The sequence below is a fragment of the Canis lupus genome, chromosome 21 (assembly GCF_003254725.2).
Source record: "Canis lupus dingo isolate Sandy chromosome 21, ASM325472v2, whole genome shotgun sequence".
NCBI classification, from domain to species: domain Eukaryota; kingdom Metazoa; phylum Chordata; class Mammalia; order Carnivora; family Canidae; genus Canis; species Canis lupus.
The window spans coordinates 23736147-23762552 of record NC_064263.1 but is presented as its reverse complement, the minus strand read 5'-3'; the positions used below and the strand labels follow the sequence as shown (position 1 = coordinate 23762552).

The 26406-nt window shown below is 41.0% G+C and overlaps 1 protein-coding gene across 5 annotated transcripts in view; it reads right to left on the bottom strand.

Annotated features, from left to right (window-relative positions):
* The window catches only part of XRRA1 (X-ray radiation resistance associated 1), a 63611-nt gene that overhangs the window by 24443 nt on the left and 12762 nt on the right, over window positions 1-26406 (bottom strand). For 3 of the 5 annotated variants that reach the window (XM_025458997.3, XM_025458998.3, XM_025458995.3), the window contains exons 5-10: window positions 25470-25541; window positions 24032-24104; window positions 20400-20497; window positions 16073-16206; window positions 2772-2900; window positions 1872-2089 (exon numbers count right to left, since the gene is read on the bottom strand). In XM_025458997.3, the coding sequence (XP_025314782.1) occupies window positions 1872-2089; window positions 2772-2900; window positions 16073-16206; window positions 20400-20497; window positions 24032-24104; window positions 25470-25541 (724 nt within the window). Of the gene's footprint in view, window positions 1-1871; window positions 2090-2771; window positions 2901-16072; window positions 16207-20399; window positions 20498-24031; window positions 24105-25469; window positions 25542-26406 lie in introns of those variants that run through there. The other 2 variants (XM_049098861.1, XM_049098862.1) reach the window with 2 other exon arrangements.

Below are 26406 nucleotides of genomic sequence, written 5' to 3'. Positions count from 1 at the left end.
TAGGCACTTTCAAAAGAGATATCAAAGTGACCAATAATGGCAGCCCCAGTGGTGCAGTGGTTTAGCGCCGCCTGCGGCAGGGGTGTGATTTTGGAGACCAGGGATTGAGTCCCACGTCGGGCTCCCTGCATGGAGCCCGCTTCTCCCTCTGCCTGTGTCTCTGCCTCTCTCTCTTTCTGTGTCTCTATGAATAAATAAATTTAAAAATATTAAAAAAAACCAAAGTGACCAATAAACATATGAAAGGTACTCAAGATCATTAGCCACTTAAATGAAAATTAAAACCACAATGAGAAACCACTGCATACCTACCCAAAACAGGTAGAATTAAAAAGACTGACATTACCAAGTGTTTATGAGGATATGGAACATCTGGAAATAAAATCTCTTAAATTAATATGGGGCTGAAAATCGGTACAACTGCACTGGAAAAATACTTGGCAGTTTTTGCTAATGTTAAATGTACTTTTATACTCTATGATGCAGCAATTCCTGGGTATACACCCAATAGAAATGACTGTTTAAGTCCACCAAAAATGTAAAAGAATATTAATAGTAGCTTTATCTATAATAGCCTCAAACTAAAAATAACCAAAATGTCTATCAATAATAAAAAGGGTAAATAACTTGGAATACATAAGAGAAATGAAAAATAGTGAACTACCAAAATATGCAACAATATGAATGAGTCTGACAGACATAATTTTGAGTGAAATAAATCAGACACAAAAGAGCACATGCTGTATAATTCCATATTCATAAATTTCAAATCAGGTAAAACCTATCATTGGTGATAGAAGTCTGAGTGGTGATTATTCTTGGAGGAGGTACTGATTAGGAGGATACCACATGGGATGCTGCAAATGTTCTATATTGTAATATGGGTAGTGGTTAAAAGGCTGTATATATGTAAAAATTCAAGCTCTACACAATATTTCTATATTTTTACTTTATGTTGGTTATTTCTCAATTTAAAATAAATATTGAGAAAACCCACTATGATACTGGCACAGTAATAGATAAGCAGATCACTAAAGCAGAATATATAATCCAGAAATATGCTCATGTATTCAAGAGATTTTTCTGCCTCTAATATTGCCATTTGGATGTGATTCTTGGCACCATGGTAGTGATCTTGAGATCTCTATGGGAACCAGCCTATAAGGACAACGATGGCAGAAAAAGGGATGGAAAGAACCTGAATCCCTTGAGAACACCAAATGCATCCCAGAATTAGCCATCTCTGGGAAGTCTTACTTCTGAGTTTCTTGTTATTTGAGATTTTAATAATCTACTTAAAAAAAAGATTTATTTATTTATTCACGAGAGATAAAGAGAGAGAGGCAGAGACATAGGCAGAGGGAGAAGCAGGCTCTTCGCAGAAGCCCAATGTGGGACTTGATCCCAGACCTTGGGATCACAACCTGAGCCAAAGGCAGCCACCCAACTGCTGAGCCACGCAGGCATCCCTAAAAATCTACTTTTCTTTTTTCTTTTTTTTTTTTTTAAAGATTTTATCTATTTATTTATAAGAGACACAGAGAGAAGCAGAGACACAGGCAGCCATGTAGGGAGCCTGATGCATGACTTGATCCCGGGTCTCCAGGATCACACCCTGGGTTGAAGGCGGCGCTAAACCGCTGAGCCACCTGGGCTGCCCAAAAAAATCTACTTTTAATTGGATTTTAAAATCATCTTAACAGAGAATCAGTTAGGAAGTCAGTGAAGTAATTCATGGGAGACCTCCACCTTCCCAGGCAGAGCAGCTTAAGCTCAGCAGCTCCTCAGGGAGCCATGGACTTTAGAATAAACTGTTAGAAGTTTATTCCCACCATGGGGCTAGAGTCTCTGGAACAAGGGGCATCACTCACCTGTCCGGTCAACATCCTTCTTCATGGGCAGTACAGTATAATCTGGTTGCTCATCTGAGGCCTCAAATATGCACGATTTGGGCTGCCGCATGGATTGGGGCTCTTTGTGGGGATTCCCCTTGCCTCCAACCCAGTCCCCTGACCCATCACGAAGCTGAAATTGCTGTAGGTATGGGATCCGGAAAATCCTGTTTTGGTCCAGGCTTAACTTCTTCAGTCTTCAATTAAGGAAAATGAATACAGAATCACAGCAATAATGATACCTCAGGGGCATTTACCAAGCAACTTTAGGGAAAGAAATGGACTCAGACTTGGACACTTACTCTTCTGGTGTGACCTTGAGCCAGTGACTTACCTCTCTCTGGGCCTCAATATCCCTATCTCTAAAATGGGAATAATATTCATTAACCTTTCAATCCTGTAAAGACTAATAACACAATATAAATGGCCTGACACAAAGTAGTATTCAGTAAATGGTAGCTGAATCCAAAGTAAATTTTCCAGGGATCTAAAGCTTAACCTTTTAAATGCCAGCATTTTCATAATTTCAATCAAATAAGTAGAATTTAGCAGTTAACCTTATCTTTCTGATTCCAATTTTTCTTTTCTGTCTCCTTTCTCAGGGGTCAGGACCCTATCTCTGGTAATATCTCCTTTTACTCTCTTTCTCTTGTCACTTTTAATCCAGTCAATTGATCAGAAATGTCCTACTGATACTCCATTTTTATGGCTGAGCTAAAGCTCAGAGGGGAGAAGTGAATTACCTATAGCCACACACCAGAGATAAGTGGTAGAGCTGCGACTTAAACCCAGGTCTTTTGGATTCCAGAGCAACACTCAAGTATGTGGGCCAGGCTCGGGTTAGCAGGGCACCCTGTAGAGACAGGACTGTGGTTTTACCTTCTGAGCCCAGCCAGGCTGGCAAAGCAATTGGGGCTGGAGAGCTTGTTGTCATCCAGCATCAGTGTTTCCAGCGCTGGGAACCTCAAGATGTACCTCCTCCTTGTCAGTGATGTTACAGATGCTTCCCTGTGAGTGCAAGGATCCTGGATAATGAGTAAGGGCAGGAGACAAACCCTACCACTTCAGGAAGTAGGAATGGGAATAGGAATGGAGATGGAGGATAGGGAATCAATCAAGAGCATAACCAGCTTGGGAACTTCTCTAGTGCCCCTGAAGCATCCCTGAAGAGAGGGACCAGAAGGTAATTCCCTCCCCGAATGACCCCTTCCCCAAATCCCACTCATACATCAGTCTTCTGTATGGAGAAAGGTTGCTCATGTTTACAGATGGTCTTAGTGAGACTGGGTTGGGGCAGGATGGGGGGGCATTAGTAATGCTCATGGAAAATACCAGAGTGAACGAGGCATGACCAAGCTGAGGAATATTGCTAAATTTTGGGTCTAGTCAGGTTACTTGGTATGCTACATTACCAACGACTGGTAACCGTGGGAGCACCAAGAGACAAAGCCCTTGGCACAGACCATAGCTTTGGTCAATGTTGGGTAATGTAGGCTGGCCAGTGAGGTTCTCCTCTAAAGTGACTTAATAAAATACATACATCAGTAAGGGGCTGAGAAGCCTCTTTTAAAACTCCAACTCTCAGGGGATGCCTGGATGGCTCAGCAGTTTGGCGCCTGCCTTTGGCCCAGGGCATGATCGATCCCGGGATAGAGTCCCATATCGGGCTCCCTCCATGGAGCCTCCCTCCCTCTGCCTGTGTCTCTGCCTCTCTCCCTTTCTGTGTCTCTCGTGAATAAATGAATAAAATCTTAAAAAATAATAATAAATAAATAAATAAATAAATAAATAAATAAATAAATCTATCTTCAACTCTCTGAGGAGTCCCAGAAACATTTGAGAATGTAATCTAATGGGCTGAGATCCTGAGACACTCAGGTGGGGCAGGAAGTGGTGGCATTCTATATACTACCATTAATGTGTCCTCATTTTTTTTTTTTTTTTTTTTTTTGTGTGTGGCCTCATTTATGTCCCCAGCTGGGTGAGACCTGGGTAATTCTTTTTTATTTTTTCAACCTTTTTTTCTTTTTAAGATTTTGCTTTTTAAAGTAACCTTAATACCTAACATGGGGCTTGAACCTACAACCTGAAGATAAAGAATCACACACTCTACCAACTGAGCCAGCCGGGTGCCCTTAGGTAATTATTTTTAAGTACACAAAGTTTAGATGACTCAAATCATGTTTTCATTCCTCCCTCTGTCTCCCCTCCATACACCCAAATAAACACTCAACACACTCAACAGAGAAGGAAAGAAGCTTTTTGTTCATGGTATTTGAAGGTCACAGATGACTCTTTTCCTCTCCTAAAGGACCAACTTTCATGTACTAAAATTTTAATTTCTACCTGAAAGCAATTACAGGAGGATGCACAGCAGCTCTGTCAATTTATAATTAATTGACTAATCTCTTTTTTACTTCCATCAGATGTAAAACAACTAAAAAATAAGACTTCAAAAAATTCCTCTTACACCCCGTAATGGAGAAGCTGGCTCTGTCCTGTCTCTTTTGACTGGTTACAGTGTTTTGCCTTTTAAGTTTCACCCTAATTATAAAATATAAAAGCTTCATTTTGTCTCTAAAATAGAGGTCTTAAAATGGGGGGGCAGTCAACAGGTGGGTAAGGAGGACAAGAGGCAAAGCTTCAGAGGAAAGCATCGGGCTCTCCCACTGGGTCCTTCCCATGGCAGTTTTGGGAGAAGAGCACTTTGAAGTGGCAAGAGTCTATTAGTATGGAGAGGCTGAGGTTACTAGCTGTTCAGAGTGGTGTTATTTTTATTATACCTTTTCTTAGCAAAAGGAATTAATGCCATTTAAAATATGATATGTTTGACTAACTTTTTTAGAAGCTAAGAGTATTGGATTGGATTCAGCAATGGGAATACTGTGTGCCATATTAGAAGAAGCTTGGGAATGGAGATCAGCAGCCCTAGGGGCTGCTGCTGCTACTGCTGCTGCTTGGCTTGCTAGGTGACTGGTGGCTGGTATTCAGCATCTCTGGTCCTGGTCAGTCCCTCTATCTACATGATGAAAGAGGGTTTCTTTTATTTTACATTGAAAGACTGGATGAGGCTAAAAATATTGCTGAAAAGACTGGGCAAAGAGCTGCAGTAAAACAAATGAAATTTAGCAAGCTCTAATGTCCATTAAAATGTCAGATCAGTGAAAATAAAATAATGTCTTTTATTTGTTGGCAAACTATATTTTTCTTACTGTTCTACTGTATATCTTTCATTAAAATCAAAATGAATATTCTCTATCAAAAAAAATGTCAGATCAGCTTCTGTGATAAGATACAGAAAACCTACCATGCAAACACAGGATGAGGGAGATGTAGTCTCGCAACTCAATTTTGTAAAAGAAGACTTATGATGTGGCTACTAATAAAGTTGGCACTCTTTTAGGTGGCCACTTTGAGGAAGAGAGTGGTTGGGAAAAAGAAGGTAACCATCCCCCTCTGCTCCATGCCAGTCAAGTCTGAGAGGGCAGACCTGTGCGGTCCAAGAGGGACAGGGAATAGTCTTCATGGGAGACTCAAAGATTCAGATGCCGATCCAAACAAGTAATGGGGCAGGCTGATGATCAAGTAGGTCAGATATGATCCCCCTAACTTACCCAGACAAAGATAATCATGAGATCTAGCCAGAAATGGAGACACAAAAGTTCAGAATAGATGAGGTCTGTGGTGAAATGGAAAAAAGTGAAGAGAAAGGAGGATGGAGAAGCAGGCAGAGTCAGGTCATAAAAACCCTTGTGATCAATGTTAATGGAGTTTATCTTTAGAACGCCGGGAAGCTGCTGAAGGACTTTAAGCAGGGCAGTGATAGAATCAGAGGTACTTTTTAGAAACATCCTTCTGGCTGATGGTGAAGATGGTGGGTTAGGAGGTGATAAGAAAAAGAAAAATGTGATATGTCCTTAGCTAGTATCCTTACTTAGTATCCCAAATGTGACATGTCCTTAGCTAGTATCCTTACTTAGTATCCCAAGTAGCAGGGGCTGTGCAGCCAGATTAAACAGGAGGGGGCAGAAATCGCCACGTTTGAGAAGCATTTAGGAAGCACAATTCATAGCATCTGGTGACTGAATGGATGTGCAGGGTGAGGGAGGAAAGAATTCAGGCTGATGCCCATATTTCTCATTGGGACAAGTGCACAACTGATAGAGAGCAGTGCCCATCACTGAGGCCAGGGACACAGAAGGAAGGAGATCCAGGCATGGCCACATGTGTGATGACTTTGGTATGATGAATAAAATATATGCGCTCATAACTCGGAAGATGAATGTAAGGTAGAGATATAAAGAAGACTTGGAGGGATGCCTGGATGGCTCAGTGGTTGAGCACTGCCTTTGGCTCAGGTCATGACCCTGGGCTGCTGGGATTGAAGCCCATATCAGGCTCCCTATCAGGAGCCTGCTTCTCCCTCTGCCTATGTCTCTGCCTCTCTCTTTGTGTCTCTCATGAATAAATAAAATCTTAAAAAAATAAAAAAAGACTTGGGAAGGGATGAAACCATGAAGAAAGATTATACAAATTAAAAAAACAGTGGGTTGAGAGTGGACAACTGGGGACTGTCAACATTTAAAAGGTTGGCAGAAGAAGAGGAATCCAGAGCATTTTGAATGTGGACAGACAAGTGAGAAGAAAATAACAGTAATACTTGTTTGGAGCTTCATAGTTTTCAAAGCACAATTATTTCAATTGATACTCTGATGTAAGTAGAAGTGCATTTATCCTCCCTACCTTACATATAAGTAAACAGAAATACCTAGTGGTAGAGACTTGCCTTACTTTATGCAACAAGGCTTCCCACTGAAAACAACTAATAAGATGAATAAAACCTAAAAAGAAAAAAGATTCATCATTTAAAAACATGAAAGAGATGTGAAGATAGTAAAGCGGTAGTATGCCAAAATCAAGAAATCCAGAGACAGAAAGCAGGCACAAGAAGCCACGTTTGCCTTTTAGACACTTGCTGATAATGCTGGAACAGCATGTAATTGGAGATGCTCTAAACGAACGCAGGATCCTAAAGAGATATATATTCAGGAGAGAGAAATAGCACTAAACCCATGCCCCTCATCACACAGCTAGGGGAAAACTGCCTTGGAATGAAAAGAAGGGAAGGGGGAGGGCAGACCGGTTCTCTTGCAAAATTGTAGCCTAAATCTGTATCATCATAGTGGTTCAGAGAATATCCAACTAGTTTAGTTTAGTTTAAAATGGTTCCATACTGAGTGACCCTAGGCACCTGGCCAAAGTAAATGGAAAGGTTTATGGTATTGCAGACTAAATATTGTGGGCCAACTCTTCCCTGAGTATGAACTAGAAAATCCAGACAAAATACATATATTAAAAACAATTTTCTTTAAGGCATCTGAGAACTAACAAGCTGTGAGAAATTAGGGGGCTAAGATTTGGAAAAAGAAGGAAATCAAAGAGGACAACACTTGGGGTCTCTTTTCCCCTAGGGCTATCTGCTGACTCCAGAAGTGGCAGATACGCTGAGATGCTGAGCAGAAATCCTAACAACCTTGGTAGTCTAGGAACCAAAAATTAAGAGTCCAGGGTACACCACAGAAGGGGATTCCTGATAAACTACCCCTCCTTTAAGTTGGGGCACTGAAGGACTAAATACTAGGAGGAAGTGTGAACTAGAAATAGTACGTACTGGGATGCCTGGGTGGCTCAGCGGTTGAGAGTCTGGCCTTCGGCTCAGGGCGTGATCCCGGGGTCCTGGGATCAAGTCCCATGCCGGGCTCCCTGTGAAGAGCCTGCTTTTCCCTTGACCTATGTCTTAGCCTCTCTCTCTGTGTCTCTTATGAATAAATAAATAAAATCTTAAAAAAAAAAAAAAAAAACAGTACGTCCCTTGCAGAGACTGAAGTCTAGCTTCAAATAATTATGCATGAACTATACAATCAAAAAAAGTCTAGAGCTGGTGAGAAAAAAAAATGATTCAAGTTAATCAAAGGGAGAGTCACAGCCTCTTACTCAGTTTCCTGATCATTTACATTTACATTTTATTTATTTATTTTTTAAAAAGATTTTATTCATTCATGAGAGACATACAGAGTGAGAGAGGGAGAAGCAGGCTCCATGCAAGGAGCCTGACGTGGGACTTGATTCCGGGACTCCAGGATTGTGCCCTGGGCCGAAGGCAGGCACTAAAATCACTAAGCCACCCAGGGATCCTCTACATTTAAATTTTAAAAATTAAACTTAAATAAAAGTAAAAATTCAGTTCCTCAGTCACACTGATCACATATTAAGTGCTGAATATGACTAGTGGCTGCCATATTGGACAATGCAGATACAGAACATTGCCAACATTGCAGAAAATGCTATCAGACAGTCTTAAACTGGGCCTTTCAAGGATTATTAGACAATATCTGCGAATTGGTGCTAATGTTTGGGGATATGAAAGGCATGGTGGTCTACCACTCAAAGTAGGGGATTATGGAAGAATGGAAAGTTAGCCTGTGAACCCAGTGATGTCATCAACCTATTTTATGGTTATCTCCCCAGTTCCTGAATGTATAATTAGAATAGACATACTAAGCAACTGACAGAATAACCACATGTGTTTACTGACCAACAAAGTGAAGGATATTATAGAAGGAAGGAACAAATTGAAGCCCCAGGAAATTTACTTCTAGAACACTAAGCCTAAAATTATTCTGCATCCCTGAGGTAACTACAGAGATTACTGCCATCACTAAAGACAAGAAAGGTAAAAGGATATTGAGTCTAATGATATTCCTGTTTAAGTTGTTTATTTGGCTTGTATAGAAGATAGATCATGAAGAATGACTAGAGATTACTGTAGACTTAATTAAGTGGTGACTCCAATTTCAGCTGCTGCTCCACATGTGGACTCTTCTTATTGTGCATGAACATAGACAGCCCTTGGCACTTGGGAATACAGCTAAGGACCTATCAAATGTTTCTCTTTACCAATGTACAAGAACTGCCAGGAACAGTCTGCTTTTGCCTGGCAGGGACAGTAATACATATTTGCCCTCTTCTCTCAGGGCCACATCAACTCTTTCAGCCTATCATAATCTGTTACACATCTATTGCCTATCTGTTTATGTATTCCACAGAACCTCATGTTGATTGGACCTGATGGACAGGAAGTTGCAGATATTCTAGATGATTTAGTAAGATGCACGGTGTCAAAGGATGGGGGGAAACCCCACAAAAATTCAAGGAACTACCACCTTGATTAATTCTCTTGATGTCTTGATCTGGGAGCATGTCAGGATATACCTCCAATGTGAAAGACATAATCTTTCACCTTGCACCACTTGTTACTTGAGAAGAAGGCACAAAGCATTGTTGGGCTCTTTGGAGTTGGGACACAATGCTATAAAACATTTGTGATATTCTGATCCATCCATGAGGATGCCAGTTTTGTGTGGGGCCCAGAGCAAGACAAGGCTCTGCAATAGGTCCAACTGCAGTGCAAGTTGCTCTCTGGGCTTTATGTCATTGGCAAGTGGCATTGGGCAATATGAGTCAGTGGGTCCAAGAGTGCTCTAAATGTCTAAGGCAAATAGGTGTGCTGTGTAGTACAGGGTTAACATACATCCTGGTTTTCATGGACAGTCTGAGTTTTTACCTGTTATCCCAAAATAATTAGTAGTGTTCCTTTTCCCTCTCAAATCTGTTCTGGTTGAATAAGTTACATGGTCCCTCTATGAATAGAGCATTTTACAGACACCTATTACAGAATTTTTAAAAGTTTTTTTTTAATTTTTAAAAAAATTTTTTAAAAATGTAATTTCTACATCCCACATGGGACTTGAATTCACAACCTCAAAATCAAGAGCTGAATGCTCTTCCAACTGAGCTTGCCTGATGCCTCTGCAGAATCATTTTTGAGCAAAGTTATGCTCTATTCTTTTTTTAAAAAAAGATTTTGTTTATTTATTTGAGAGAGAGAGAGCACGAGTGGGAAGAGGGGCCGAGGGAGAGGAATAAGCAGACTCTCTGCTGTGCAGGGAGCCTGATGCAGGGTTTGGTTCCAGGACCCCAAGATCATGACCTGAGCTAAAGTCAGATGCTTAACCAATCAAGCCACCCAGGCGCCCCAAAGTTCTGCCGTATACTATCGATAACTATTTTTCTTTTGAAAATAGCTTACTACCCCATATTGATAATGACTGAACATCTGATCACAGGAACACTAAGTGACCATGTGACCTGAGTGGCTCATCATGTGCAGAATTCCCTCATCAAGCAAAAGAAGTATGTGAGATCTGACCTAAGCAAGTCTGTAAAAATTGCATGAACGACTATGGCTTAGATTCCTATGATGCCTATTCCTGCTGTACTGTTATCTCTCTGTTAATGCATAACTAAGGTTCTATGAGCAGCTGATATAGGAGAAAACCCCCTAGCTGGGTTTACAAATGATTGTGCATGATATGCTGATACTAAAGATAGACTATTACAGTATTACAATCTTACATGGTGGTGGCTCTGAAAGACAGAGGAAGAGAAACCCTCCCAATAGGTAAAAAATATTTATCTATTTGCTTGGTTTATGCTGATTCATGGGCAGTGGCTGATGGCTTAGCTGAATGGTCAAAGCTTAGAAAAAAAATGTAAAACTGCTGACAGGGAAGTCTAAGGGGAAATTATGTGAACGGACCTCTCAGAATGGATAGAGTATGAGGACTTGCATCCCATGTGAATGCTTCCCAAAGGCTATCTACTTTATTTATTTATTTATTTATTTATTTATTTATTTTTTTTTAGGCTATCTACTTTAGAGAAGACTCTCAGTGATCAGGTGGACAAGATGACCCATTCCATGAAGTCAGTTGGCCTCTCTCCTCGTATACCCTAGTGCTTGCAAAATGGCCTTAGCACACATCCCTTCACAAAAGCAGACCTGGCTACCACCCCTGCTGAGTAACCAAACTGTCAATAGCAGAAGCCAATGCTGAGCCCCTAATATGGCACCATTTCTGAAAGAATTAGCAAGCCATCTAGTGGGAGGATGACTACAGAGACAGAGACCACCTTCCTTCATGAGAGGAGCAGTGATTTTTTTTTTTTTTTTGCTTAGAAAATAAACACATATTTTGGATATTTACATTCCCTGACCACAATATTCTGCCAGCATCACCATCTGGGGACTTACAGAATGTCTTATTCTTTTTTTCTAAAAAAAAAAAAAAAAAAAGATTTTATTTATTTATTCATGAGAGACAGACTGAGAGGGAGAGGCAGAGACACAGGCAGAGGGAAAAGCAGGCTCCATGCAGGGAGCCCGATGTGGGCCTCGATCCCGGAACTCTGGGATCACGCACTGGGTCGAAGGTAGATGCCCAACTGCTGAGCCACCCAGGTGTCCCTAGAATGTCTTATTCTTTATCCTGGTACCTCACATAACATTGCTTCTAACCATGCAACACATTTGGTAAGTGCAATAATGAGCTCATAAACATGGAAGTCACTTTTTGTTATCATGTACCTTATCATGTAGAAGTAGCTGATCTAATAAGAAAGGTAAAATAGTTTTTTTTTAACAACTTATTTATTGCACCAACTAGGAGAGACTACCCCCTGTGAAGTTAGGGGCTCTGACTACTTATAGGATCTGATGTCACATAAATTGGCAACCAATACTGATGCTGTTTTTCTCATAACCAGAACATAGGATCTAGGAATTAATGGAAGGAAATGAGAACAGATCCTCTTACAATTATCCACTTACAGAATTTTTGCCTCCATTCCTGCAAGTAGAGGTCTTTGTTGCTTCGGGAGGAATAATTTTACAGGGAACACAAAGAATAGTTTCTCTTAACTAGAAATTGAAATTGCTACTTGCCACTTGGGTCCCTCAAACCACTAAACCAATAGGCAGAAAAAGTGGAGCTTACTATATTGGCTAGGTGATGGATACTGATTATCAAAAGTAGGTATGATTGCTGTTATACCTTGAGGGCAAAGAGAAATATGATTGGAATCCAGGGAATTATAAGGTATTCTTCTTAGATGTGTCATGTCCATTAGTCAAAGTTAATGGATTTTTTGCAAGATGAAAAGAGTTCTGCAAACAGATGGTGGTGATGGCAGGACAATAATATGAATGTATTTATATGAATTCCACTGTACATTTAAAATAAATGTACAAATTCCATTTGTACATTTAAAAATGGCTAAGACAGAGGGTGCCTGGCTGGCTCAGTCCGTAGAACACCTGACTCTTGACCTTACAGGAGTTTGAGCCCCATGTTGGGTATAGAGATTACTTTAAAATTTTTTTTAAAAAAATGGTTAAGATGGTAAATTTTATGTTATGAGTATGTTACCATAATTTTAAAAAGCATTAATAGAAGACTACAGCATCCCAATAAAAAAGCATTAATAACTCCAATCCTTCAGGAATGAACATTTAGGATATCACATCAGTTAAAGAGCCCAAATAACCAAGATGCTAGATAAAGGAAAAGGAAACATTAAATAGGTGGTGGAAGAAGGATTCGTAAATACATACTATGTATGGCCTCCTGACCAGTTAAGAAAAAATTATTGTAGCAAATATGTATATTTTCTTCCCTACTTGTTATGTGTATGTAAATTGCTAGTGATAAATGATTTTGCAACTTAGTTTTTAGGTTCTAAAACATCCACTTAGCCCTGTGATTGCTTTAGAAGAGAAAATAGTATCACCCAGAAATGGATACGGTGACTGATGGAACTGTGTCTCATCCCTTTATAGAAGAAGGTGAAAAGTATCTTCATAAGAGGAAAAGTTCTTTCATGTAAGATGAAAGCACACTGTGGTTGCTAGTGTTGTAAGAAAATTAAACATGGAGAGAAGGAGGACAGTAGATGTTGGGTTTCCAAGGGTTGGGTGGCACCAGTCATCTGCCTATTTGTTCTTGAATTTTACTCCTTTCCTCTGTGTTCTGCTATGTATTATAAAGGGCTGAGGCTACTCCTAAGCTACACTTCCCAGACCACCTTTCCAATTGGCTTCCAATGAGATACTGCCAAGGGAGAGATTGGTAAGCCTGGAAGGCCAGAACAGGGGCAGAAGCAACTCCCTCATTTGGTTTCTGACAGCTTGCTGGTAACAGCAGCAGTGTAGCAATGGCATCCATGCTGGTAGAGGTTCCAGCTCTGTTTGAGGCAGCACATCTGCAGCAGATCTAGAACTACAGCAACAACCTCTCAAAAACCCCAACAGCAGGAATAGGCTTGTGGGCTTGAGTCCAGGGAGTGTGGGTGGCTTCTGATCTCTGGGTATCAACTTTCATCCTTGCTCTTGCAGCTCTTCCACTGCCTATGGAAACAATTCCCTCTATTTATTGTTGCTAATATTTAGGTGGAATAAAGGTACTCTGATTATGACTTCTTTTCTTTTTTTTTTAAAGATTTTATTCATTTGATTCAGAGAGAGAGAGAGAGAGAACGAGCAGGGGGGAAAGCAGAGGGAGAGAGAGAAGCAGACTACCCACTGAGCCAGGAGCCTGATGTTGGGCTCTGAGCTGAAAGCAGAGACTTAACCATCTGTGCCACCCAGAGACCTCTGATTATGATTTTTTAAGAGTCTTTATCTTTTAGAGGTACACACTGGATTATTTACAGATGAAACTACATAAATCCCTGTATTCATTTATGGCTAGATATGTCTGAGATTTTTCTTAAGAATAATTTAAGGTTGGGTGTGGTGAAGATATATATGAAACAGGATTGGCTATGACCTTAGAACTGTTAGGCAATAATTGTTAGGTGATGGGTGCTTGGAAGTTCATTTTGCCATTGACTCTATTTCTATGTGTGTTTGAAATTTTCCATAATAGGGATGCCTGGGTGGCTCGGCAGTTTGGCGCCTGCCTTCAGCCCAGGGCGAGATCCTGGAGTGCCGGGATCGAGTCCCACATCAGGCTCCTTGAGGTGAGCCTGCTTATCCCTCTGCCTATATCTCTGCTTCTCTCTCTCTCTCTCTCTCTCTCTCTCTCTCTCACATGAATAAATAAATAAAATTTAAAAAAAATTTTTCCATAATAATATGCCAATTATTATCTCTCCCCATGAAAATCAATGAACTTCCCTTAATTGGCAATACTTCACATGGGTTTTATATTCCTGACCAGACCCTGACTGACATGTATCTGGTCATAGAGAAAGTCGCCTAAGATGAAGCCAACACTGGGGGAAAAAAAAGATGTGTATGTGTGCCTGAGAAAGCAAGTAAGAGAAAAGACAAGACCAAGGTTATGTGCATACTCAAGAAACACACTGAATTACATGCAGAGCCCTGACAACATCCTGTGTACCTGTATCCAGCCAAAGTGAATCTAGAGTTCTATTAGACTTTTACAGGTACATGAACAAATAAATTCCCTTTTGGGGGGTGTTGATTTTTCAAAGATTTATTTATTTTAGAGAGAGAGTGACAGCACACACAAGTGGGGGGAGAGGCAGAGGGAGAAGAAGCGAATCCTTAAGCAGACCCCATATAGGGCTTGATTTCATGACCCCAAGACCCTGATCCGGGCCAAAATCAAGAGTCAGACGCTCAGCCAACTGAGCTACCCAGGTGCCCCATAAATTCCCTTTTTGGTTAAGCTAGTTTGAGTTGACTTCTGTCACTTGCAAACAAAAAGAGCATAATGAAATCCCTAACATAATGATCACTATTATCCAAATCCTTTGGGCAACTAACCAACCTCTATCATCACTATAAATTCCATCACATCTATCATCGTCACAACAAACATCATCATCATGACTTTCTCCTTCACCATCTCTAAATTAGTTAACATCCACTGAATGCCTCAATGTGCAAAAGCACTGGGTCCTCATCTAGGTGCTTCTAATCCAAGATGACTAAGACACAGCCTCTGCCCTCATAGTGCTCACAATCTGCTTACGAGACTGTAGGTATATCATCCATTTATCTATCTATTACACATATATATACATATTTGTGAGACATAAGCCACAATAGAATATATTAAGTTCTAAAGTAAGATAAAAAACATTAAATTCAACAGATGCTTAGAGAAGGGAGGAAGAAGTATGGTTTAAAGCAGTCAGGGAGGGATCCCTGGGTGGCGCAGCGGTTTGGCACCTGCCTTTGGCCCAGGGCGCGATCCTGGAGACCCGGGATCGAATCCCACATCGGGCTCCCGGTGCATGGAGCCTGCTTCTCCCTCTGCCTGTGTCTCTGCCTCTCTCTCTCTCTCTCTGTGTGACTATCATAAATAAATAAATAAAAATTAAAAAAAAAAATAAAGCAGTCAGGGAAGGCTTCTGATAGGGACAGGAGGATTTGAGCAGACCCTTGGAATACATGCAGAAGAGAAGAAGAGAAGATAGAAGAGAAGATAAGGGAGCCCTGGGTGGCTCAGCAGTTTAGCTCCTGCTTTCAGCCCAGGGTGTGATCCTGGAGTCCTGGGATCAAGTCCCACATCAGGCTCCCTGCATGGAGCCTGCTTCTCCCTCTGCTTGTGTCGCTGCCCCGCCTCCCTCTGTCTGTCTCTCATGAATAAAATCTTAAAAATAAAAGAAGAGAATGGTCATAAACATGGTCTCTGGAATCAGATGGACTTCATTAAATTCTGGCTCAGTCACTTATCAGCAGTTATTTAACATATCTGTGCCTCAATTTCCTCATCTACACAGATAGTAACAGGATACATACTTCATAGGTCTATTTTAAGAATTAAATGAGTTAATATGTATAATGTGCTGAGAACAGCATCTAGCACATAGTAAGTAATACATATATGGCATTATCATACATTCTGGTCAGAAGGCATGGCTTAAACAAAGGTGCAAAATGGGAACATGGGAATATATAAAGCTTAGTAGGTTTGTGAAGGGGAATAGTCTGGCAAGAACAATATCCACAATTTACCAATGACTAATCAGAGACCAGGAAAGTGACTTGCTAGATACCTGAGTGTCTCCTAATAGCACAGTAGAGTGTGAAGACATCATCTGAAGCCTCATCATTCTTTGGGGCCCTGTTCCCATGACTGCCTTTCCTACGAGCTTCAGCAGGCAGCATTGTCCCTGTTTTGAGCACTCACAGCCTATCTTTACAGCACTTCTGAGCTGTAGGGGCCACTTCGGGGCCATTTCCTGCACACTTGGACCCAAAGGTTCATGAGGAGCACATGGGATGGATCCTAGGATATAGAACTTACTGTTCTGTGACAGCCAAATTGGGTGGCAGGGAGGTGAGCCCATTGCCCGTGAGGAGTAGGACACGGAGGTGTGGCAAAATCCCCAGATCACAAATGGCCTCTGCAGTCAGACTGTTGAAGGAAAGGTCCAGGAACTAGGGCACAAAGATAAAAAATGGGAGAACAGATGGACTATACAATGACAAGGATACTCATACATGAGGTGGGAGCTAACTACTTCTTCCTTTAACCTAGGCAACCCCATCACTCATAAGCCTGAAGCCTTCTTGACTCTCTGGGTTAACATTCAAGGCCTACTACAGTCAGTTCCCAGACGACTTTCTAGCTTCATCTCCCACTGCAAATCTTGATTTATTCTGTGGCACTGACCAAAGGGACTCCTTCCCCATTCGTGGCACCACTATCAGTGTTACACAGTCAGTCAGACATATAAACAAGTGGCTGGAGGTCACTGCCAAAGGAGGACTGGATTTGGTCTGACTCCACTGTAGTAATCAATTGATGGGTTCTGTAGACCTGAGTTTAAATACCAGCCAAATGTGTGATTTGTGCAAATCACTTGACCCGAGCTTCCTTATCTATAAAATAGAAATAATAAGGAATTCTTATGAGAAATTATGTAGGTAAAACCTTTAGCATGAGTCTGCCACATAGTAAGTACTTAGTTCATGTTGGCTGCCATCTTTATAACCATCTCTTCATTCAAGGACCATGTGCTGAAGGCTTATTTTATGCCAGTCTGTCCTCTGCTGGCTCACAACCTAGTTGGGTAGCTAGATACATATATTTTAGTGTCTACTAAGTAGCAATGCTGCTGGGATAGAGGTCTGAACACAGATCAAAGGAAGCACAAAGGAAGGAATATTAAGCAGCTCTACCAGAAGATTCAGCAGGCTTCAGAGAGCAGGTGATGCTTGAGTTGTCCTCAGAGACTAGTTGGTATTCACCAAACTGTTAAAGGCAAAAAGAAACGCAATGCAGCCAGGAGATAGGAGATAGGAGGTAGCCTGCTTTGTTCTAAGAACTGCAAATAGTTTGGGCATGACTAGAATCTGTGGTATAACAGAGGGTTTGATAAGACTGGGTAGGCCGTGAAAGGGCCAAGCACCAAAGGGGTGCTAAGTTCATGCTGCCATCAGCAAATTCCAAGTTTTGAGAGTTCACAAAAAGGGGTGATTCCACTTGGCAGGGGCAAAGAGAGAAGCCTTCAAGGAGGAAGACCTGGAGGGATCCCTGGGTGGCTCAGCAGTTTAGCGCCTGCCTTTGGCCCAGGGCACGATCCTGGGGTCCCGGGATCGAGTCCCACATCAGGCTCCTGGCATGGAGCCTGCTTCTCCCTCCTCCTGTGTCTCTGCCTCTCTCTCTCTCTCTCTCTTTCTCTATCATAAATAAATAAATCTTTAAAAAAAAAAAAAAAGGAGGAAGACCTGGAAAGCTGGCTCAGATAATCATAGGTAAAGGTCAGGAAAATCCTCTCCTTCATACCCATATGTGGATAGTCAATAAGACCTATGGATACTATTTCCTTAATATCTCTCTCATTTTGTTCCAACTCATGCTTCGTGCAGCAGCCATACCTATCATCCATTGGATACTTCCCACAGTCTTTCTTCTGCTACCTACCCAGGCTCATCTATCACTACACTCTACTGTGTTTTACTTCCCATTCCAACCACACTGAGCTGTTACATCAGTATGCTAGCTCAGGAGTTGGTAAACTAACACCTCTCTGCCACATCCATCCTACTGCCTGTTTTGTATGGCCTGTGGGCTAAGAGTAATTTTTACACTTTTAAATGGCTGAAAAAAGATTAAATGAAGATTATTGTGTGAAAATTATGTGAAATTCAAATTTCAGCATCATAAAGTTTTATTAGAACACAGCCACGTTCATTTGTTTACATAGTATCTATGGCTGCTTTCTTTCTATAACAGCAGAGTTGATTAGTTAACAACAGTTGTGACTAGTTATGACCACACAGACTACAAAGCTTAATACATTCACTTTACAGAAGAAGTTTGCTGACCTTTGTCCTAGCTGGTTTGGCTATTTAATGTTGGGTCCTAATTTAATTTCCACAGAATTACGAGCAGATCAAAGAAATGGATAGTCTTAGAATCACAGGTCCCAGAACTTCACAGCTGGCCCAGAATTTACAGAGGAGGAAACTTAAGTCCCAGAGAAGGGAAGTGATTTGGCCAAGGAGCTATGTCCAAATAGTGGCAGAACCAAGACAAGAAATGAAGCCTCCTGACTATCAGGGCAGGGCTCCAGCTGAGCCTTTTTCAGACTGGTATGAAGAAAATCAAATCACAGCAAAGTTAAGTTTTTCTAAATTGACTGCTGAAGAATTCTACTCTTCGGATGGCAGCCTTTCTGGCAAACAAGAACAGAAGATTCCTAATCTACTGCATCTGCTGAGTCATAACAAGCTTTATTACACATCAAAGTATTCATTACTATAAACTGCAAATTTAGGACTTTTGACAGTTTTATGCTTTTTCTTAGAGAGACCTTATAAATCACAGAGATAGAAACAAATCATTAGCCAAGAGATTTCCTCTTCTCATTTATATTTGGCATCTTGACTTTGGTCTGCTCTCTTATGTAAATAAATTCTCTTGGATAAGGCTGGGTCTATCAGATAAATAATCTTCATCAGAAGCTATCAAAGAAGTAGGGCATCGAAAAGTCAATCATGATCAATTAGTAGATCCAAGCTTGTCAGGTGTGGTGTCAGAGCCTATAGTCATTCCCCTCCCCAGGGCCCACTGGCACTTAAAATAAGGATTTGAAATAGTAGGGGTGAGGAAGACAAGATGCCTTACACAATGCATGACAATGCGTGACCAACATACAAATAACTACTTTTTTAAAAAGTAAAAAGTAAAAAAAAAAAAAAGGAAGTTCATAAGAAGCTCCCAGACCTGCAGGTCAAAGAAATGGCTACTTCTATCTCTAGCATCTGGGATCTGTTTCCCACTGTTTATACTAAAATCTAACAATGTTTTTTTTTTAACATAGCAAAAAATTACACCAGTTGTCAATTTATACTCTCTCTGCTTTATTGGACTTTCAAGAGCTCTGCTTCTGGGACAAGTCTGAGCACAACTCCTGTTCCAAATCATGGTAAATCACTTCTATCCTCAATATGACTTGAAACCACAGAGTGTAAAGCAAAAGAACAAAAGGACATATCATCCGTTTTAGAAAGGCTGCCATCCCAAGCAGTTAAAACTTTTTAAAACTCTGGCATACAAAGGGCATCAACTCTGAAATACTCACTTTTGTGAAAGGACTCTCTCTCCCAGACAAGACTTAAGTGAGGCTTTTGTGAAGAGTGGCTGGCCCTTGATATTGGCAGATTGAATAATTTATCAACTCTGGGGTCAACCCAAGGCTTATGACGCACAGACATTCTGCTGGGATTTGAATCGAAAACACTTGTACTATAAGGCCAACATGTGGAGAAGCGTCCCTTTATTTAATGAATGAGCCTGGGCAGGTGCCCAGCCCCATACCTTGCTCCAACTCTAATCTCCATGTAGGCAGTGACTTTCAGGGAGTGACAAAAGCTTTGTTACTTTGTGAAAAATGGCCCTAAAGTTTTCATGGAAGTTGAAGAGGTGATTAACTTCAAGTATGAGAACATGCATAGAAAATGCATCACTATAGGAAACTTAGTTTTGGAGAAAGGCAAGAATGCAAACAAATTTTTCTGTATTTTTGAATCTGGGGTTTGGAGAACAGCTATGGATGCATAAATGTCAAGAGTGTGCTTTAGAACTCATAGGATTCCTATTTCACAGTCACCTTTGGTTCAATAAACTAGGCCTTTAGCCTCCTTACCTGAGCCCACTGGAGCCAATCTGGCTCATTTAGACCAGGATGGGTCTCTGGTATCAGTCTGTAATGCCTCTAGTTCAGCTGGTCCAACCTGCTGTGCCTAGCACTTAACCTCCAAGGCTCCTCAACCCTCACTGGATCCAGATCTTCCCTCAAACTCTCCTTCCTACCATGCTCTGTTTAAAGTCAGTTTTCTGCACAGACTCCTTTGGCATGGTGTTTGGCATTTCTTTTCCAGAACCACGCACAATAGCCACAGGTATGATATAGTCTCACCTATTTGCCATCGCTGCCATGACCACTACCCTCATTACCACCACCAACCCTGCCAGCCTCTACAAAGGACTGCTATGAAGAAGAGTCTGACTCTAAACGCCCAGAGAACTCCCTCCCAACTGTTATAAGCAGTAGAAACCTCTACTACACCCATTCTTTACAGGGAAACAAGTGGGCACCAAAAACTCCCTACCTCCAACTTACTTCCAAGAACTTAAAGTCTCCATATTTCACATAGACTGTTTTAATTCCATTAAATGCAAGCTCCAGTTCCTTTAATGTTGGAAATGTATGAAATGCCTCTACAAGGGAAGGAGAAAGAAAGAATCAGCTAGTTGTGAAGGACCTAAGAGAAAGATGTAAACAGTGGTCATTTACTGGGTTCCCACCGGGTTAGACCAGGCTTATGGTCAGGAGCTTTGTACATACGGCCTCTAAATCTCTAACAATCCTGAACAACAGGGATTCCTCCATGGAGGAACAATAGGGATTACTACTCTCATTCTACTGCTAAGAAAATCGAACCTCGGCTAGGCTAACTGATTTGCTAGAAATGGAATTGCTGGGAAGTAAAAGGGCCAAGAATTGAATTTATGTCTAACTCCAAAGCCCATTTAAAAATTATATTTGTTATTTATTATAAAAAACATGCCTACCAAAAAAGTAAAAAAATACAGAAAAACTAAAGTTCCCTTTTTAAAAAAATATTTTATTTATTTATTCATGAGAGACACAGAGAGAGAGAGAGAGGCACAGACACAGGCAGAGGGAGAAGCAGGCCCCATGCAGGGAGCCCGACGTGGGACTCGATCCCAGGTCTCCAGGATCACACCCTGGGCTGAAGGCGGCACTAAACTGCTGAGCCACTGGGGCTGCCCCAAAGTTCCCTTTAATCTCAATACACAGAGATAACCACTGAAAGTTTCATGTGTAATATTTCAGAATTTTTCTCATGGGTACAGTGAACACACACACACACACACACACACGCACACACACACACATCTTTTTATACAAATGGAATCAGACCATATACGTTGTACTGTGATTTGCCTTTTTCCCTTAACAATATGACTTAAAGATTGGTCCATGCTAGGGCGCCAGGGTGGCACAGTTTATTAAGTGTCCAACTCTTGATTTTGGCCCAGATTGTGATCTCAGAGTTGTGAGATCGAGTCCCACATGGGGGTCTGTGCTCACAGAGTCTGCTTGAGTTTCTCTCCCCCTCTCCCTCAGTCTTTCCCCACACTGCTTTCTCTCTCTTTCTCAAATAAATAAGTCTAAGAAAGAAGCTTGTTCCATGTCAAAACATACAGATCTGCATAATGTCAGATTATGTTCTATATTATAGACATTACCTGAATTTATTTAACCATTTCCCTATTGATAGCCTTTGGGCTATCTGGATAAAAATAAGAACACTTTTCCCCTTCTGCATGAGAATTGGACTTCATTAACCTTCTAGCCCTTTTCCCTAGTATCCTGAAACAAATGGTATGGCAATATAGTTAGGCAATATTATTATGGTAAAAATGATGCCAGATTAGTAAATCACATACGGACTAGGGCAAACTATAAATGAACTATAAACATCTGAAGGGGTACCATAACTTTGGGCCTCCCTGTGTGTGGCGACTCCCATAATTAGTCATGTCTTTTGCCGGGACTCTAGGAGCTATGTCTATGGAGCGTTACAATAGCTATTTGCTCCTGTAGGGAATGAGGCTTCTAAACCAGAGTGGCTCCAACATCTACCAAATGAAGAGTCTTGCTGTCTTGGACTTGAGCAGGGGGCTGCAGAGAATGGCCCACAGACGGCTTCATGGACTGCTACAGGAACTGTTGTGAGGACTCCACTGAGAAACAAGTGCAGATGCTGTATTGCTGGAATACTGTGTGGAAGGACTTAGAGCCTTCTGATGTCAAGGGGGCAGATGGTGGCCTTATGAGTCAGAATGTTCACTAGAGTCTAGGAAAAAGACTGCTTGGTAGGTATTTCAGGATGTTTCCAATGAGTGTCTCTGTACAAGTGTGTTTCTGTAGAATAAGTTCCTGAAAGTGAAACTACTAGATTAAAGGCAATGAATACTGGGTTCCTGGGTGGCTCAGTCAGTTAAGTGTCTGCCTTCAGCTCAGGTCATGGTCCCGGGATCCTGGGATCGAGTCCTGCATTGGGCTCCCTGCTCCTCAGGGAGCTTGTTTTCCTTTTGCCTGCCACTCCCTGTTTGTGTGCACCCTCTCTATCAAATAAATGAATGAGATCTTTCAAAAAAAAATAAACAAATAAAATAAAGACAATGACTATTTTAAGAGACACTGCCAAACTGTCTTCCAAAGATGTTGCACCAATTTATTATACTTCTACCAGTAGAATACGAGAGTAACCATTTCCCTATCAATGCTGGCTGTCATCAATCAGTCCTTCTCATGTTTGCCAATATTTGATAGGCAAAAAACAGGATTTTGATGGTTTCAATTATTAGTGAGGCTGAGTATCTTTTCCTATGCCTATAAGCCTTTGTATTTTAAAACCACCCTCCTGACAGTGTTTTCTCAAGGGCAGGGACTGTATATCACATGTTTTTTAAAAAACATCCCTCAACCTCAACTATTAAAAACTAAACTTACCTGATTTCTCTTGAAACCAGCCTCTCCTCTAGTGCTATCTGTTCTTAGTGAACTCCTTTGGCTCCTTCTTTCCATGTGCCCATTAGCTACCAAGTCCTATTATTTCTACCTTCTCCTGAATATCTCTTGCCATTGCCCTCACCTCTACTGCCTAGGCTCAGACCTCCCTACCCTGCCCCTGGGAAAAATGAAATCATCTCCCAGATTTCCTGGTCTCCATCTTCTTCTCTTATCATTCACGCTCCTCACAGCTCCCACTGAGCTTCTCTATTTAGAAGCCTTCCAAGGCTCTCTTTTGCCTGCTAGATTAATTACAACTCAAGACCCTTGATATTCTTGTCCCTGCCAACCTTTCTGGTCTTCATTTTCCCCTACTCACATCCCTTGCAAACATACAAAGCCTCTTCAGCATCCTCCCATCCAAGTACTAACCAGGCTTGACCCTGCTTAGCTTTCGAGATCAGACAAGATCTGACACTTTCAGAGTGGTAGGGCCATAGACCTCTTCAGCATCCTGATCAGGCACTGCTGTTCCACATCTGCTCCACTGGACTGAAATACTTTCTAATTCCTGTTCATTTTTTAGGTCTCAGCTAGGTGCCCCTATGCTCAGAAGTTTCTCTTGACACTCTTGTCTGGATTGGTGTCCTGCTTATACGCTTGCATAGCATTTTCTTATTCCTTCTATCACTACACTTACCATACCCTGCTATAATTGTCTGTGTCTGAACCCATCTTTCCCACCAAACTATGAGCTCACCAGAACAGGAAAATTAGATGCATTCATTTCTAAAGGCCAAGCATGCACATAGTCCTGACACCCAGCAGGGGTCGCTGTGGACTTGCTGAAAAAAGGAGCTCCTATAGTCCTATAGTTCTTACAGGTTTAAAAACATTTTCCTATACCTATCTCATCAGAGCCTACAAAGCACCCTGCCTTGGGGAGGAAGAAGGAAAAGGAACTGTCTCCATTTACAGAGAGAGAAGCAGCAGCTCAGAGAGAAACACTCTAAGTAGGTAGCTGCCAGCTCTGCTCTGAAATCCTGGTCTGGGTGTTCTCTAGCACCCAGTCTATTGCACTCCAAAAAAAAAAAAAAAAAAAGAGATGAGCAGATAGTCATGAATGCACTGACAAGCAAGTTCTAATAGGAGTGACTAGCTATGCTGGCTAAGATCCAGAAGTCTAGTTTTAAGGAAGAAAAGCTTACCTAGAGGAAGCAGGTTTTCTGAGGCATTGATGTAAATCACAGAATGAAAATGCTTGAAGTCCTTTTCCTTAGCCTGTGGGAAAGCATTTCAAAAGAACACCAAGATTAGTTCCCTGCCAAGAGGCTTTGCCAAAGCTCCAGAGCTGCAGTCAAAAGGCATGAAAACATAAAGGGATATAAGCTATATTCTTAGCAAAGAGCACCTACTTGCTAAGAGCCAGAATGGCCTTTCTGCTTCTTTTTTTCTATTATGAAATAGTTCAAATGTACAGAAAAATCTAGTGAATAATACTAGAAGACTCATGTAACCACTATCCACCTTTAATAAATATGAAGATTTTGGGGCAGCCCCGGTGGCACAGCGGTTTAGCGCCGCCTGCAGCCCAGGGCGTGATCCTGGAGACCCTGGATAGAGTCCCACGTCAGGCTCTCTTCATGGAGCCTGCTTCTCCCTCTGCCTGTGTCTCTGCCTCTCTCTCTCTCTGCATCTCTACGAATAAATAAATAAAATCTTTAAAAATAATAATAAATATGAAGATTTTGCTGTCTTTGTTTCAAATTTCCTTAAAGAAATAAGACACTAAAGAGCTGACCACGCCCCCTGCCCCCATGATCTTCCCCAATTGTGTTCCTCTCTCTCTCTCACAGATAACAGTTATCCTGAACTGGTGATGATCATTCTCACACTTGTTTTATACTGGTATTCTATATATGTATATCCATAAACTATATATAATATTATTTACAAGGTTCAAAACTCTGTATTAGATGCAATCATACTGCAGGTATCATTCTGCAACCTGCCTTTTTCACTCAACATTGTTTTTGAGATTCACTTCTGCTGATATACATAAATCTCTTGAGATTGACTTATGTTAATGGTACTGATTTATTTAATTGCTGTATAGTATTATACCACCAATCTCTCTTCATATGCCATGGGTGGCCTACAAACCGAAAACATATGCCATAATATTCCGCTTATACACTGGCTAGTGGGGAGCCACAAAGGTGGCTCAAGCTACCTATTAGCCAATATAAGAAAAACATGACTCATTACATGAGTCACAGCATGTATAAGAACAAATCAGTATCTTGGGAGAACCATTATCGCTCCTGGCACTGAATCTTGAGCGAAATTTCTCCTGTAGGTTCTTCTGATGGAATATAGGTAATTCTATGAATAAATTCTATGATGATAAATTCAAACCAACTCCCAAAATGCTACTTCCTTTAATTCACCTCACATAGGCCAATGGCAATAGCAAATTTACTGCAAAAGACTGTGTCTGAATGTTGTTTCCACTCATTGAGGCTTTGTCTGATACCCCCCTCCAACCCTCTAATCCTCAGGGACTTTGGAGATACAATGGACAAACAGCCAGGAACCACCTCAGGTCTGGCTCATCCCAATCACATCTGTGCTGGCTGTCCCTACCTTGGAGAACTTCAGGCCGCTCACATTAACACTGCACAGGTCTGATGGCTTCCTCACACAATGGTGCTTCAGCTGAAACAAAGTGCAGAGAGTCAGCTCTCAAGGCCCCAACAAAGCTTATATAATTGGCCAAGACAAAAAATGACTCCCTGTTGAGAAAGGTGGCCTAGTACAGTTCAAAGAGCATGAGCTTTGGGAGTTGCTCAGACCAGAGCTCCGACCTCAGCTCTTCTACCTCTCAGTTTCCCATCTGCAAGATGGGGATAGTAACATTGACTTGACAGGGTTCTTAAGATTTCTCTTTCTCTGTTCCTTCTCTGTCTTTTCTGAGCCCCACTTCTTCTACCTGGCTGTTAAAAATCTGTATTTCTGGGGCTTTTCCAATCTCTTCGTGTTTATAATAATTTGTTCATTCTTTCATTTGCTAAATATTTACTAAGCATTAGTTTGAGCCATGCACTGTACTATATGCATCGATACATTTTCTTCTAATCCTAAATAGGATAACATAAGTATCACCATTTTCCTTTTTTAAATGAGAAAAATAAGGTTAAAAAAATAAAAATAAAAATAAAAAGAAAAAAGAAAAATAAGGTTAAGAGAGATAAAGTGCCTTGCCAAAGGTCGCACAGCTAGTAAATTAGATGATTTGAATCCAGAAATGTAATCACTAAGCTCTGTGCTCCTTTGACTACTATGTTGCCCCTCATAAGTAAAAAGAGGAAAATCTCAGTGTTGGAGCTTCTATTTCTTCTTAACCAAACCTCATTCTTTTTTTCTGTTAGTCGTTTATTTATGGTATCATATTTAAGCATGGAATTAGGCATTTGTAATATTCTATTCACAGAACTTATGACAGCATGGAAACCAAGTAGCAAGCAAGTATTTATAAAGGTGATAAAAACTTTTTTTACAGATTTATTCTTTCTTTATTTTT